Source organism: Ctenopharyngodon idella, chromosome 10, assembly GCF_019924925.1.
Source record: "Ctenopharyngodon idella isolate HZGC_01 chromosome 10, HZGC01, whole genome shotgun sequence".
NCBI lineage: Eukaryota > Metazoa > Chordata > Actinopteri > Cypriniformes > Xenocyprididae > Ctenopharyngodon > Ctenopharyngodon idella.
This window is the reverse complement of record NC_067229.1, coordinates 40,666,050-40,681,158: the sequence shown is the minus strand read 5'-3', so window position 1 is coordinate 40,681,158 and position 15,109 is coordinate 40,666,050. Positions and strand designations below refer to the sequence as shown.

Sequence of the window (15,109 nt, the reverse complement as noted above, 5' to 3'; positions counted from 1 at the left end):
CATTGCATTAAATTTCCCCATTGCATCACAATCTCCACAAAACAAAATCATCTCAGGCATTAAATCAGTCATTCAAGCCATTATGTAATTAGTCTGCAACAAAAATGACAAGAGTGACCTTAAAATGTAATAATGCGTCATTGTTATTGATACTGAGCCTGCTAATTGTTTCACTTATAAAGAATGGTTTGATAGTGTTACTGCGACTCTAAATTGGGGATCATTGAGGTAAATTTGTGTTATGAGCATCATAATTGCGCAGATGCTGAATAACAGACTATTATGCAACTGAGTAGGCCTACTTACATTTGCATGTGCACATGGATATAACATAACGTAATATTGATAAGTGGATTCTAAAATTAAATGAGAGGCAAATCAAAAGGACTGAATACATTTTGTTTGTTTTCGCTCCTGAGAAAGAGCACAGAAAATCTGTGAAAGTCTGTTTGGAGTGATCTGACCTAGCATTCAGCCAGGAAACAGGAAGATGCCTTATATGGGCTCGTCTCTGGCTGCTTCCTGTCTCGCAGAGGGAAAATATTATTAGTACACTCCAACAGTTTCCATGGTAACAAGAGTTTTGATAGCGCCAGGACAAACTGTGATCTGAATGAAATAGAAAAAGGATGCGGAAACGCGCGCGCACTCACACTCTCTCGAGTCAAAACTGTTTCTGATGACACTTAAACAACAGCCCTGCCTTGCCCGTCTCATATGCAGCCACTCAAACTGACATTATCAAACAGTGCGTGTAGGAGTGCTGACCCTCCCTGACCCATCCACTGTTTCGTCTCGGCATATTTGCGCTTCGTTCTCGCCATTAGCAGCTCCTTACACCGCCGCCGTCCCTCTGAGGTGCGACCGGGGCAGCACTCGCACTCCGCTACCGTCCAATCAAATCCATTTGAGTTCTCCCAGCAGTCAGGAAAGCGCGGTGCTCCCGGAGACATCATTCCAATTACACTCCGCGCGGACTTGAAAGGGTCCCTGCACCCTGACTGGCGGCAACCGGGAGCGAAAACCAATTTACAACACAGCCAGTAACTCCGCTCACACTTGGTGCTGCCATGGAAACCAGCAAAGAAACACTGATGCGCTAACTGGCTTTGTCCTAACACGGTGCTGCTGTGTTTAAAAGTGAGAATGAGGATTGTGTCCCAAGGGTGCCGACCGTCTCTTGACGGGAATAGCACACGCGGCAGTTTGGGGATATCCAGCACAGGTAGAAAGTGAGCGAAATACCCAGGGAGCGGTTTCTCAGTTTCAGTATATTTGAAGTTAGGTGGTTGTCGGTGGTTTTTAGACTTATTTCTCACACACACTGAACATGTACTGCAATGTAGTTGGTTTCTGGTTTAATGGCATCTTCTCTTCCTCACAGGGATCCCAGCACAGCGGTTCCTCTGTGTCTCTGGCCTCTACCAAAGTCTGCAGTATGGATGAGGAGGAAGGGTCTGTGAGCGATGGTAAGAGATCGAGCTGGTTCAGACAGTATTATTTTAGTATTATTTATATACTATTATAGTATTTTTATTTATTTATTTATTTATTTTTGATATTTTTATATTTTGTCGTTTAAATTTGAGTAATTTTGACACGTGCGTTTGTCATTTTATTATTTAGTTATTTTTTTATAATAGAAACATTTTTTTTTATGTTTCTATTTAGCTTAAAATTATTTTTATTTCAGTTTTAGTAATGTTAGTACTTAAACTTAAAAAACGTAAACAAAAATTGAAATTTTGCCTTGGCTACTAAATGGAATCAAAACATTTTTAGGTTTAAGGGTTTTTTTTAATGTTTGTTCTAATGTTTGCATTTTTTTTTTAATTTTACTTAAGCTTTAGCACAAAAACGATTTTTTATAGTTACAGTTTTAGTTAACAATAGCATCACTAGGTTTAGACTGTTAAAGGGTTAGTTCACCCAAAAATGACAATTATCTCATGATTTACTCACCCTCATCTTCTTTCAGACGAACACAGTCGAAGTTATATTATAAAATATCTTGGCTCTTTCTAGCTTTATAATGGTAGTGAATGGAGCTTGAGATTTTGAAGCCCAAAAAAAGTGCATCCATCCATCATAAAAGTAATCCATATGGATCCAGGGGGTTAATAAATGCCTTATGAAGCGAAGCGATGCATTTTTGTAAGAAAAATATCCATATTTAAAACTTTATAAACTATAATAACTGGCTTCCGTTAGTTTTCGTACGCGAGTCTAGTTCTGGAAGAGTGACCTCTGACCAAACAAATGATGTATTGGCGAACGCGGAAGCGCAGAGGATAGAGCAAAACAAAACACAGATCACGAATTAGAAGTCTAAAACGAGAATTTTTAAAGAGAAATGTCGGAGGATTTTGATAAAAAAGATGAAGAGCTTGAGTTTGTTGCCCAGCCCTATTTGTTTGAACCACGAGGCGTCCAAGCTTACACAACTCCTACGTCATACATCGGGTCAGAGGTCACTCTTCCGCCGGAACTCGACTTGCATATGGCTGTTGCTGGAAGCCAGTTATTACAGTTTATATTTTTAAGTACAGTATTTTCCTTATAAATATGATATGGATATTTTTCTTACAAAAACCCATCACTTCGCTTCAGAAGGCATTTATTAACCCCATGGAGCCATGTGGATTACTTTTATAATGGATGGATGCACTTTTTTGGGCTTCAAAATGTCGAGCCCCATTCACTACCATTATAAGGCTAGGAAGAGCCAGGAAACTTTTTAATGTAACTCTGATTGTGTTCGTCAGAAAGAAGATGGGATAATTTTCAATTTTGTGTGAACTATCCCTTTAAACATGGCAGTCAATCGACCATTATGCATGACCATGCAATATAAATGTATTCAGACTTCCTTACAAAGAGATCAAGGCCTACATTTGTGCTGTTCAAGAACTGTGATCTTATGCAGATTTGGCAGGTTGATGAATTTATTAATGAGAAGGCCCTTTACTAATGAAAGCTTTATAGAGTATCTCAAGAATATGTCTGCAGTGAAGGTCAACATTTGAAGGCTTTACATAGGTGTTCATTATACAATCATTTCCGCTTCAGTGTACATGGTGTAGCTGACTGTAACGCACTAATGAAAGACGCATGAGGTGTGAACCGAATGCATGTTTATCGTCTTGTTCTTTGAGCTGCATTCAAAGAGATTCTCAGACTAGGAATGTTGGTCTGGAATCAAATTCCTCAACTGCCTACAGAGATTTTAGTCATAAAAATGATTCTGAATGAGGCCCACTCAGTCTTGCTCTAATTTTCTTCCTTATCGTCTGCAGCCGAGCCCTTGGAGGAGACGCCGATACCCACAGTCCCTAGCTCCATTTCAGATCGGTACAAAGTCGGCCGAATGATCGGAGACGGGAATTTTGCAGTGGTCCATGAATGTGTGGAGCACTCAACTGGCAGGGCGTACGCTCTGAAGATCATCAACAAAGGCAAATGCAGAGGGAAGGTGAGATATGGAAGCATTATGATATTGTCAATAAAATGCTTATATTACTATTTTTATGAAGATTTATACAATACCTTTTTTTTATTCTGATTTTTTTCTTCTGCACAGGAGCATATGATCCAGAATGAGGTGGCTATCCTAAGAAGAGTGAAACATCCAAACATTGTGCTGCTGATTGAGGAAATGGACACTTACAGTGAACTCTACCTGGTCATGGAGCTTGTAAAGGTGTGTACTATAGCATTTTAATGCACCTGTACAAACCTGAGGTGAAAACAAATGTAAATCAAAACTCCAGTTACAGAGTTTTAAACATCTTGAGGAGTTCCAGATGAATTTTAGCTCTTGGTGGGTCCATGTAATGGCCGCCTTGTGCAGTTGTGCTGGCTGTGTTGAACCGAGCGTTATTTTAAGCTGCTGTTCTACTTACTCGACTCTTTGAGGGGATTTCTGTCATGCAAACGGCAAACCAGGCCACCATGAACTTTCTGCCTGCTGTGTATAAACTGCTCGACCTCAAGAAAACTCTTGTGATGTAGATCATTTTGTGAATGTGGAAATACCACATTGCTTTGTTTTTTGGTTGAGCAAATGCTTTATTATAACAAACTTGAAGCCATTTGTTTTGTTTTTTCAAATTTCAATCATCAAAAACATGTCTAATCATTTAAATGTAATAATTGATTGTGGGTTAGATTAACAACTTATTTTTATCATTAATAATTAAATTTTTTTAAAAGAATAATAGACTCCCATGAAATGTATTTTATTCAGAATTTTTTTTTTTTTTGATTTAATATAAATATATTATTAAAAAGTGTGGTAATCAAATTAATGCAGAAAACTAACAATTTAATTAATGTTTTGAAATGTAATCAAATAAAAATGTAACAACTTTTTTCCTTTTATTATTATTATTTTTTAGAGATTTAAGTTAAAACATGGACAAAAATTATATTCCTTAAATAAATTGTATTATTATTTTTATTATTTAGAGAAGTGCATACTATTGTACAATAGTAATATATTTCTGTCATAATTTCTTCAAGTTAAACCAAACTTTTATTTTGATGGGTTGTAGTGAAGACCTTTCGGTTTCGGAGTGTATTTGTCAATAGTTTTTCTCTAGTAAAATGATCAAAATGTTTATTAAGCCTTCTCTCAGAGAAGTTCTGGAGATGTTCATGTGTTCACGTCCTCATATTGTGAGATGGCAGACACTGAAAACACCACGAGCGTCACGCGAACTTGAGTATGTAGTAGACGAAATGGCGCAGCTTATTCACACAAAGACACGCAGAACAAGCAGATTTATATAGCAGTCATTTTGCGCTTTAATATTCACAGACCTTGTCGCGATTTGACTTATTGTACAGCTCTACTTTTGATTTATTCATCCATCCATCAATTTGCGCGTTTTACGTGACATCTGCGTTATACTGTAATTCCATTTTCATTCCCATACTGCAAATTTTAACTTCTTTAAAGATAGATATTAGAGATAACAGTCTCTGTCTCTGACATTTTCTCCACTGTACGTGTGTGGGTGGAGTAAGTTGAGAGTCTAACCAGTCGTGTGGAAAGAAGTTGCTTATGCGCAGGTGAGATTCTCCGTCTGATTTTTTTTCTTCAAATACCGTAGATAAGCAAATGTGCTTGAAAATGCTTGAATGAGAAAATAAAGCACAAGAAGTGCTTGATGTTAAAATGATTTATGGGCCGTTCACACAGAACGCATTTTTGCGCTGTTTTTCCATTGTTTTTCTATTTAAAACGCGCAAGACAGACTTCTTTGACCCTTTGCGTCTCGCACATGCATTCTCGTACATTCTGACAAGCTAAAAAGTCAGAGACCATGCTTTTTCCCCCATTCCACTGCCCTGCGTCTTGTGTTTTTTAAGGCAAAAAACGCGAACCAGCTCTTATTAAACGCAATAAGAACTCAGTGCTGTACTCGCGATGACTGACACAAGCGCGCTCAAATCAAATTCACACAAAAATATGTCAAAACGGCAGTCTTGCCGATTATTCATGTAGACACAGTCGGTTAACCTAAACAGTTTGGAAAGAAATCTGGTGTGCGTTGTATCTGTGCATTAGGTCTTAAAGTGACAGCAGCCTACTATACCCGCTGCCGTCTAAGCTGTAAATGTTAATCAAATTACAAAAATAAAATAAAATACTCACTTCTCTTGGCTGAATAGCTTTAGTAGCATTAATAAGAATCAATGCATACAGTATTTAATACAGTGAAGATGACTACTCAATTTCTTACTTTGTTCTTATTTTTAGGGAGGAGATCTTTTTGATGCCATCACCTCCGCCAACAGATACACTGAGCGGGACGCCAGTGGCATGCTGTACAACTTGGCCAATGCTATTAAGTACTTACACAGCCTTAACATCGTTCACCGAGACATCAAGCCAGAGAACCTTTTGGTAAGATATCAACACGCTATCGTTCCTTCTTTCCTTCTTTTCCAAAACATACTTCTGAGAATGACATCCTGAGCAAATATCTCATGTCTAACACTCAAGCGCTGTTGTTATCACATCGTAAAGATCACCAGCCTCCACAAACGTGCGTTCCTGTGTGTACGTGTTGTGTAGAGGAAAGGAACGGATGAAACTCATAGGTCTTGTGGGCTGGAACTATATAAGTGTGTTTGGAGAAAGAGAGATGATTGCTGCGAGCTCTTTGACTGAGTCTAGACCAGCCACCTACTGACTGACTGTATACGTGTGATATCACTTCTGCAGCGGAAGAACTGAGATGTGACTCACACATTGACAGTTCACAGACTGTACTGTTCTCCAAGGCTGTTCGCGTATGAACCTTTTACCAGACATCATTCATGAATCAATGGCTGATACGCAGCCACTTCCTCTACTGATTCAAGATGGAAGTGTTGTTTATTATGGCAAGACACCACAGGTGAATAGGGTAAAACTGTTAACAATTAGATATCACCATACTTCAAGTTCCCCAGTTGATTAATCAGTACATTTAAGACAATTGTTTTGTATTACAAGTTTTCTGAAATGTTATGAATAAATATTCAAATGTGGCATTATCTAAATAAATATGCACTCATTTGCATAAATGTCCAGAACATAAATCTGAACTTTGGATAAAGCCAGGTTCAAAATTCCTCTTTCTTTTTGTCGGCATATTAGAGTTAAAGGTAGCTTTACAGTGTAAATTACTTTTTATCACTCCATAAATCAGAAAATACTGTCAACAGCCAGAAAAAATCTATAATCTATATTATATAAATCAGGCAAATTATATACAGTATCTAACAGAAGTGTGTACACCCCTCACATTTTTGTAAATATTTTATTATATCTTTTCATGTAACAACACTGAAGAAATGACTACAATGTAAAGTAGTGAGTGTACAGCTTGTATAACAGTGTAAATTTGCTGTCCCCTCAAAATAACTCATCACACAGCCATTAATGTCTAATCCGTTGGCCACAAAAGTGAGTACACCCCTAAGTGAAAATGTCCAAATTGGGCCCAATTAGCCATTTTTTTCTCCCCGGTGTCATGTGACTCGTTAGTGTTACAAGGTCTCAGGTGTGAATGGGGAGCAGGTGTGTTAAATTTGGTGTTATCGCTCTCACTCTCTCATACTGGTCACTGGAAGTTCAACATGGCACCTCATGGCAAAGAACTCTCTGAGGATCTGAAAAAAAGAATTGTTGCTCTACACAAAGATGGTGTAGGCTATACTGTATAAACAAAGCCCTTTGTAAAAACTTCAGAATATAGATTGGAAAATGATAAGTGCTTTTGAAGTGGACAAATAGATAGTGTAATAAAATTAAAACCTTAAATGTGTATTTTGGATGTTTTTTCCCACTAGTCTGAAAGAAGGCAAGTTATGGAGGCAAAATAGGCCAAAATCTCAAAATGGACCAGTGCATTTAAACTTTAAAGGGATAGTTCACCCAAAAATGAAAATTCTGTCATTTACTCACCCTCATGATGTTCCAAACCTGTATGAGTTTAATTCTTCTGTTGAATACAAAAGGAAATGTTTTAAAGAATGTTGGTCAGACAGTTTCATTTTTTGGTGAACTATCCCTTTAAGCCCTGTTTATGAGCTGGGGAATTTGTCTGTTAAAGCTGTGGAACTTACAATTGAAAATGTGTTCTGGTAGCAGTAAGTAAGACTCTGTTTCTCAACTGCACTCCAGTGAGCTAGAAAGAGCCGTGCACTGGCTCACATATGCACTCGCTCACTCTCGGTGTGTCGAAGATAATCGCTTGTGGCTGGAAGCATGCATGTCAAATGCAGAATGAGGTTTTTTCATAATGCACCACTTTACATATTATATAACAGCAAACACAAAGCCAGCCAAGCTTAGGATGCTCAATGGATTCGGTTCCTTTTTAGCATCAGTGGGATTTAGGTTAAAGACATTAAATGCACAAATATCTGTTTATTTGAAGCGAGTGCATATTTTTGACACTGATCTGCACATATGCTCACCTTGGGATTTTTGAGAGCCGGATATGTCATTTTCAAAGATTGCTTTGAAGGATCTAGGTTGATTTTGCTCCCAGATCTAATATCGCTCTTTGCTTTTATTCACAGGTCTACGAGCACCAAGACGGAAGCAAATCGCTGAAGCTGGGCGACTTTGGCTTGGCCACCGTGGTAGACGGACCCCTGTACACTGTCTGTGGAACACCCACATATGTAGCACCAGAGATTATCGCAGAGACCGGGTGAATATTTTATCATGTTTGCACAAATCTGGATCATTGAATGTGTGATATTTTCATGGACTCATGTGATGTTGTTGTTAAGCATAGAGTAGTGATTGTTATGATTCTTTTATTTAGAGCAATAAAACTAAAACAACACCCTTTCGCTTGCTGTATTGTAGGTATGGCCTTAAGGTAGATATCTGGGCCGCTGGAGTCATCACATATATTCTCCTCTGTGGCTTTCCTCCATTTCGTGGGTAAGTTCAGTGTGTATGAGAAAATGTGGCTAAAGATTATATATTTTTTTATTTTTTAACGTTTATATGCTTTTCGAAGTTGTTTAAAAAAAAATCCTGTAATTACCATCAAAACAATGAATTTATCAGTAAAAAAAAAAGTGGGTCGCATGTCAAAGATTCATTCTTAAATACATTCTTGCTGGTATGTAGTGCACTTCGAGTAATGTAATCAAAGCTGTAAGGTTATGTAAGATGTTATTGCGCCTCCCTGTGGCTATCTATGGTACTATCCGTAAACGCAATGCAACGAGCTCCCCCTGTTGATGTATATTTGAAGTTGCACTCTGTATTTCAGGAGCACTGATGATCAAGAAGCTCTGTTTGACCAGATACTGCTGGGACAGTTAGAATTCCCTCCCCCGTACTGGGACAATGTATCCGACTCAGCCAAAGTAAGTGGAATATGTAATAGTGGATTTTTAAAAAGGAAAATAATATGATAATAAATATTATTTGGGTTTTTTGAAAAGCAAAATAATATGATAAATAATATGTGGGTATTTTTGAAAAGAACAACAACAAAATAATATGATAAATAATGTATGGGCTTTTTTTAAAGCAAAATAAAATGATTATTTTAATAATGTGATCATTTTTTGATTTCTCTATAGTGATATATTATTTTCTTGACTAGGAAATAGTTTATCACTATAGACGAATTAATTTAGAAATTTAGAATGTTCAAAATCAAATGGAATTCCTTTAAAAAGCTTATATATTATTTATTATTATATTATTTTGCTTTAAAATCCTACTTTATTATCATATTTGCTTTTTAAAAGCCCACATATTATTATTATCATTATTATTTATAATAATTATTTATTTTAATGAATAATTTAATTAGTAATTAATTATTTTATTAATTATTTATTATTTATAATTAATTATAATTATTTATAATAATAATAATAATGTTTAATGTGGTCATTGTGTTCACATTAATATGTATTTATTGGCATTTGTGTTTGGCGCTAACTCTGTGTCCCGTCCGTCTCCTCAGGAGCTGATCGTGTCTATGCTGCAGGTGGAAGTGGATCAGAGATACACAGCGCTGCAGGTGCTGGAACATCCCTGGGTCACTGTGAGTAATTCAGATTAAACTCAGCTGTATATGAATCTTTATTGATAAATTATAACAATGACACAGTCTTAACACATTTTAGTCCTCTTGTTTAATAACTACAGTAACTGATCAGATCAATGGCTGTTTCAGAATGACGGTCTGTCAGAAAACGAGCACCAGCTGTCAGTGGCAGGAAAGATCAAGAAGCACTTTAACACCGGGCCCAAACCCAGCAACAACACCCCAGGAGTGTCTGTCATGACGGTAAGCCCACATTGAAACCAGACACAGCTTCTGTTCTCATTCCTGAAGTTAAGAATAAACATTAAAGACCAGACACCATGTGTGATGGACAGGCAAAAGAGTTGAAACACTATTAGCTTACAAATACTTTGAAATGATATACTTCACTTTGAAACAGTTAAAATAGACTGCGAGTACTACCTCTGATGATTTGAGTGTTTCTATAATGTTATCTGAACATTGTTCATTGAGCTCCACTGATTTTTCTTCGCTTAGCTCGACCATGACTTTTCCATCCAGAGATCAGGGTCGTTGGATTTCTATCAGAACCCGGGCATGTTTTGGATAAGGTAACGACATGTGTCCACTGTAGCACGCCAGCCCCTGTCTTGTTGAACCCCAGTGTGAGCACTGAATCCTGCTCATGTCATGATCAAAGATGGCTGCTGCGCTCTAGCCATCTACAGTCATTCAGCCCATGTGTGTGAACGTTCTCAGTCCAGGTGGAGAGAATGTGCATGATCTGCTTCAACATAATGGCAATGTTTTTATGTGCTCTTCACCTGAACATGCTGCTTGTGTCACTGTCCTGCTTCTAACCAGCTTCTCATGACCTTCAACCTTGTGCATAAAAAAATATGCTCAGCAACCCAGTCCCACTGTTGACCCATGTTTATTTTTTTAGTAGAAATTCACTTTTAATAAATATATTTATTACATGTATTTATTAGTATTAAATGTACTCTACTGTTCATTAGTTTGGGGTAAATAATAAGATTTTTATTTTAAATGAGTACTTTTATTCAGCAAGGATGCATTAAATGAATCAAAAGTGACAGTAAAGACAATTATAATGTTACAAAAGATCTTTATTTCAAATAAATGCTGAACTTTCTATTCTTTAAAGAATCCTGAACAAATGTATCACTGTTTCCACAAAAATATTAACCAGCTCATTGATAATAATAATAAAAAAATTGAGCAGTAAATCAGCATATTAGAATGATTTCTGAAGGATCATGTGACACTGAAGACTGGAGTAATGATGCTGAAAATTCAGCTTTTTTTTCAGAATAAATTACATTTTATAATATATATTAAAACGGTTCTTTTAAATTGTAAAAATATTTCACAATATTACCATTTTTACTGTATTTTTAATTAAATAAATGCAGCCTTGGTGAGCATAAAAGAGCAAAAAAAATCTTACTGACACCAGACTTTTGAACGATAGTGTATTTACTTTTAATTTGTTATTATTATTATTATTATTATTATTGTGATTTTTCAAATGTCATTTTTTAAAATTATTTTAATTAAAGGGATCACCCAAAAATGTTTTTTTATTATTATTATTATTATTGTTTTCACCCTCATATTATTCCAGTGTATATATGTCTTCTAAAGACAATGTCCAACGTCCAAGCAGAATGTCCAAGCTTTGACAACTATCCACTTTCTTTGAGTTTGGACATTCTGTCTCAGACATAATACAGAATTGGAATGACATGGCAAAATCTATTGTAACTTAGACTAAAATTCCTTATTTCCTCCATCAGACCACCGCTCTTGATAAGGAGAGGCAGATTTTCCGACGAGGACGCCACCAGAATGTGAGCGCAGCTCCCTGGACCACCCAGCCGACCTGTAGCCTCCACATTCCAGCCTTTACGCCCCGTCTGTGCCCCGGTCTGCACCTCGACCCCACGTCCCAGCCGCCCACTGGACTTCCTGCTCCAGCCCTATTATCCAGTCCATGTCCCTCTACCACCACCGCCACCACCACCACCACGCCCGAGTCTGAAGACTTTTCCGCCTGCTCCACGGAGACTGTTCGCTCCCTCTTCTCCCCTTTCTAGCATTGAAAGGAAAGAGAGCGAGTGGAAAGGGCACTAAAAGAGGAGAAGGGTTTATGAGGATTCGGAACGCGGCCGAGTGGACTGATGAACTGAACCGAACCATTTTGTAATCTGATCACATAAAGGTGCAGGGTAAACGATGACCGTCAAGAAGGGGGTTTCTTGTTTATTTATGGTCATTATAATAACTTTTTCATCTATTTATACATAAAGAATACATTTTCTTTTTTTATTCAACTTCAAAAATATCCTCTTTTTCTGTTGAAGCACCTTAGAAATTTGATGTTTTTATTGGTCCGGTATTGTTCATATGCTCCAGAAGGAATCTGTAAGGACACTATAACTGATTAGCTAATGTCATTCTTGGTAATTAGTATTCCGTGTTCCCAAAAACCTCTCTAAGCAGACTGAAAATGGTTTGCATTGCCGATACCTCTTAAGAGATAAACTTGTATCTGGATTTCCTTCCCTTTGTGGTCACAGTACTGGACGCACAGCACTTGTTCATACGTGAGATGGGGACCTTGTTTTGTAATCAGTGTAAATAATATAATTTCAATTATTTTGATATTGACAATATATTTCTTTATCTTATCTAGACAATGTAAGTCACATTTAACCATTTTTGCAGTTTTTAAGTATATGGAACATAAGCACAAATGCATTGAGGGAAAGACATAAGCAACATTCCTTAATACAGGGTCAGCTCTTGGAAATACAAATGCCAACGGTTCGTTCTGATTAATTCCATTTCATTAATGCAGGACATTCATTCATTGGTAGTGCTGTGTAATGAGAAGCGCTGCTGTTGGTGTCAGGAGGTTAGATTAGGGTTGAGTGTTCCTGAAGTGCAGTAAGAGGTGTTCTAGTAACTCATAGCCCTGCTTACGGTGTCATTGTATTCTCTCATTAGTGCATGGAATACAGAGTGGCTCTTACATTATAATTTGAGACATTATCTTATTAAAAAATATATCATAACCTCATTTTGTTGTTGTTTATTGATGTTGTTTTACCTAGGCTATTCATTTATCACTTTATTTCACGGTCGTTCGGGAGCTTTTATGACCTCCAGCCCTGCCGACACCACCTCACCACTAGGGGCCAATAGAATCCGCCAGGTTCATTCAAAATATAGCAAGAAGAGCGGGACATTGGCTCAAATAACTTTTAATAGGTACTCTCATTAGTGCCTGATTACCATTCCTACAAAATCATGTTATGATAAATGCTGAACTACGTTGTAATGACCATTAATGTCTGTATTAGTTACCATAAGTACTAGCATAGCATACAGATACCCGATTAGCCTGATAGTTTATACACGCATTTGCCATACATGTATTCACAATCATCTTTAATGCAATTGTTTTAAATGTCAAAATAATTCAGTTATAAAAAAGAATGTATTGATGTTCATTTATTCACTTAATAGGCTATTATTATAGACCTTATTCGCCAGAGAAACAAGTGCGCCGCCATCTTTATAATATTGTCTTTGAACTTCCGTTTTTGCGGTATCTCTGTATATTTCTATGGCGTTTCTGTCAAAGAATTACTAGCTTGTGAAGTGGATTTACTTGTTGTAGAGTTAACAAGTTATCATGGGCATTGTATGTTTAAAGCAGATGTCTTAACAAATGTCAGTAGACCGGAAAGATTTTAAAACGAGCAGTTCATTCATAAATACGTAAGATCGCTGTGGAAATACAACCGAAAGTCAAAGGACAACGAGCGCAGCGCTGCTCGGGAAAGTACGTCACTGCGCATTGCATTCTGGGTAGTCGCCGCCATGTTTTAGGACACCCCAAGGAGTTTGCAATGAAATCACAAATCACCAGATGAAAAAACGACTGTATTTGGGTTAATTTTTTTAAAGAGCTGCTTGCACTTGCTTAGAATAAATGGACTAATATTTGAATCTCTTCTTGTGTTCATTCGATCGCTCAGTCGTGGCCAGGACACGACACATACACACGCATAGAAATTATACTGCCACCTACTATCGTACCACACACACGAGTGATTTCCCTATTGCAGTTTTTAATAACCAAGTGGCACCGATATATCTGCCAGATAAAATAATAAACACAATATAGATTGATCTCAGCTAGCATATCATCATATCGCCCTAATGTCTTAATGTTAGCATTAAGGGATAACGTAACAGCATGACCCTCTGAAATGAATTATATTGTGGAGTCGTTACACCAAAGTTTTACTGGACTTAAATGGAACAAATACATGATTTCTTACTGAGAGAAGCTGAAAAATGAATCAAATGTGTGCTGCTTTATGAACACGGAGAGTGATCGCAACGAGCTTTATCGCAAATAACGTTTCTAAACGTGTTTTCGTACATTATTCATGGCGTGAGCACTTACATATTCAAGCGGATCAGAAATTATGAATCTGTAATAAATAAATACAAATGACAAAGCCACATTTTGGTAAAGTTTATTTTCATTGAGTTTCACTTTCACCATTGTGTTGTTTCTAAGCTGGAAAGCACAAAATTGAGGACATTCTAAAACGCTTAACGTGGCTTAATTTACTAAGACCGTGTTATTAACAGACCAAACTCATTAAACACCATACTAATAAAGCATACTATGTACAGAAAATCAGATGAGCCCATATAAATGAACGCAATATGTTTAATTACACGTTAAACATTTTCCTCACATAAAGAAAACGCTTAATGTACTTAGACAAAACTTAGTAAACACTAATAAAGCATACTATACAGAAAAATTGGTGTGTGCACAATTTGATCTTTTAATATCACTTATAGGCTTTATAATATACTATGTTATAATGACCATTAATGTCTTTTAAATTACATGGTTCATATAGTATATAACTGAAGCTATAGGTTGTGAAATCAAGCATCTCTCATTCTTACTGTTTTTTAGTTAGCTTATGGGCTATAAGCATAGCATACATCTACCCGATTAGCCTCCTAGTTTAGCTTATATTATATTAGCAGGGTTGGGGAGTAACGGAATACACGTAATCAGGATACAAAAATCCAGTAACTGTAATTCGTTACAGTTACGTCAAAAAAACGTAGTAATCAGACTACAGTTACATTTTGAAAAAAAGGGGAATACTATCAGGATTACAATGTTTTCATTTAAAACTAAATAAATCATTATTTTGCCATAATAACACTATATTAAGCGCTGCTTGATTATACAGTTCCAGGTTCTGTTGCCAGTGATGACTCACGTGAGCCACCCGCTGGTGCATGCGCAAATAACACCCGTCTACAATCTCCTCAGACGCAGATAATTGCTGCTGCTAGTGTAAACGATGCTTCCCGCTGGGATAAACGCTTTCAATTCATGGAAATTTCGCTGCTATTTTGTTTTCAAAGAAGAAAATGCAAACAACATGGTTGTACAGTGCAAACTCTGCCTTCCAGCTACGAAAACACTTTCTTTA

General features: G+C 36.9%; 1 protein-coding gene across 3 annotated transcripts in view; it reads left to right on the top strand.

Annotated features, from left to right (window-relative positions):
• The window catches only part of dclk1a (doublecortin-like kinase 1a), a 55,641-nt gene extending 42,993 nt beyond the window's left edge, over positions 1-12,648 (top strand). For 2 of the 3 annotated variants that reach the window (XM_051910259.1, XM_051910261.1), the window contains 11 exons: positions 1,385-1,469; positions 3,297-3,472; positions 3,581-3,700; positions 5,765-5,911; positions 8,080-8,213; positions 8,375-8,452; positions 8,790-8,886; positions 9,498-9,578; positions 9,711-9,824; positions 10,080-10,153; positions 11,363-12,648. In XM_051910259.1, coding sequence (XP_051766219.1) covers positions 1,385-1,469; positions 3,297-3,472; positions 3,581-3,700; positions 5,765-5,911; positions 8,080-8,213; positions 8,375-8,452; positions 8,790-8,886; positions 9,498-9,578; positions 9,711-9,824; positions 10,080-10,153; positions 11,363-11,420 — 1,164 coding nt within the window. In that variant the 3' untranslated portion in view covers positions 11,421-12,648. The remainder of the gene's footprint in view (positions 1-1,384; positions 1,470-3,296; positions 3,473-3,580; positions 3,701-5,764; positions 5,912-8,079; positions 8,214-8,374; positions 8,453-8,789; positions 8,887-9,497; positions 9,579-9,710; positions 9,825-10,079; positions 10,154-11,362) is intronic. The other variant, XM_051910263.1, reaches the window with a different exon arrangement.
• Positions 12,649-15,109: the final 2,461 nt, after the last annotated feature.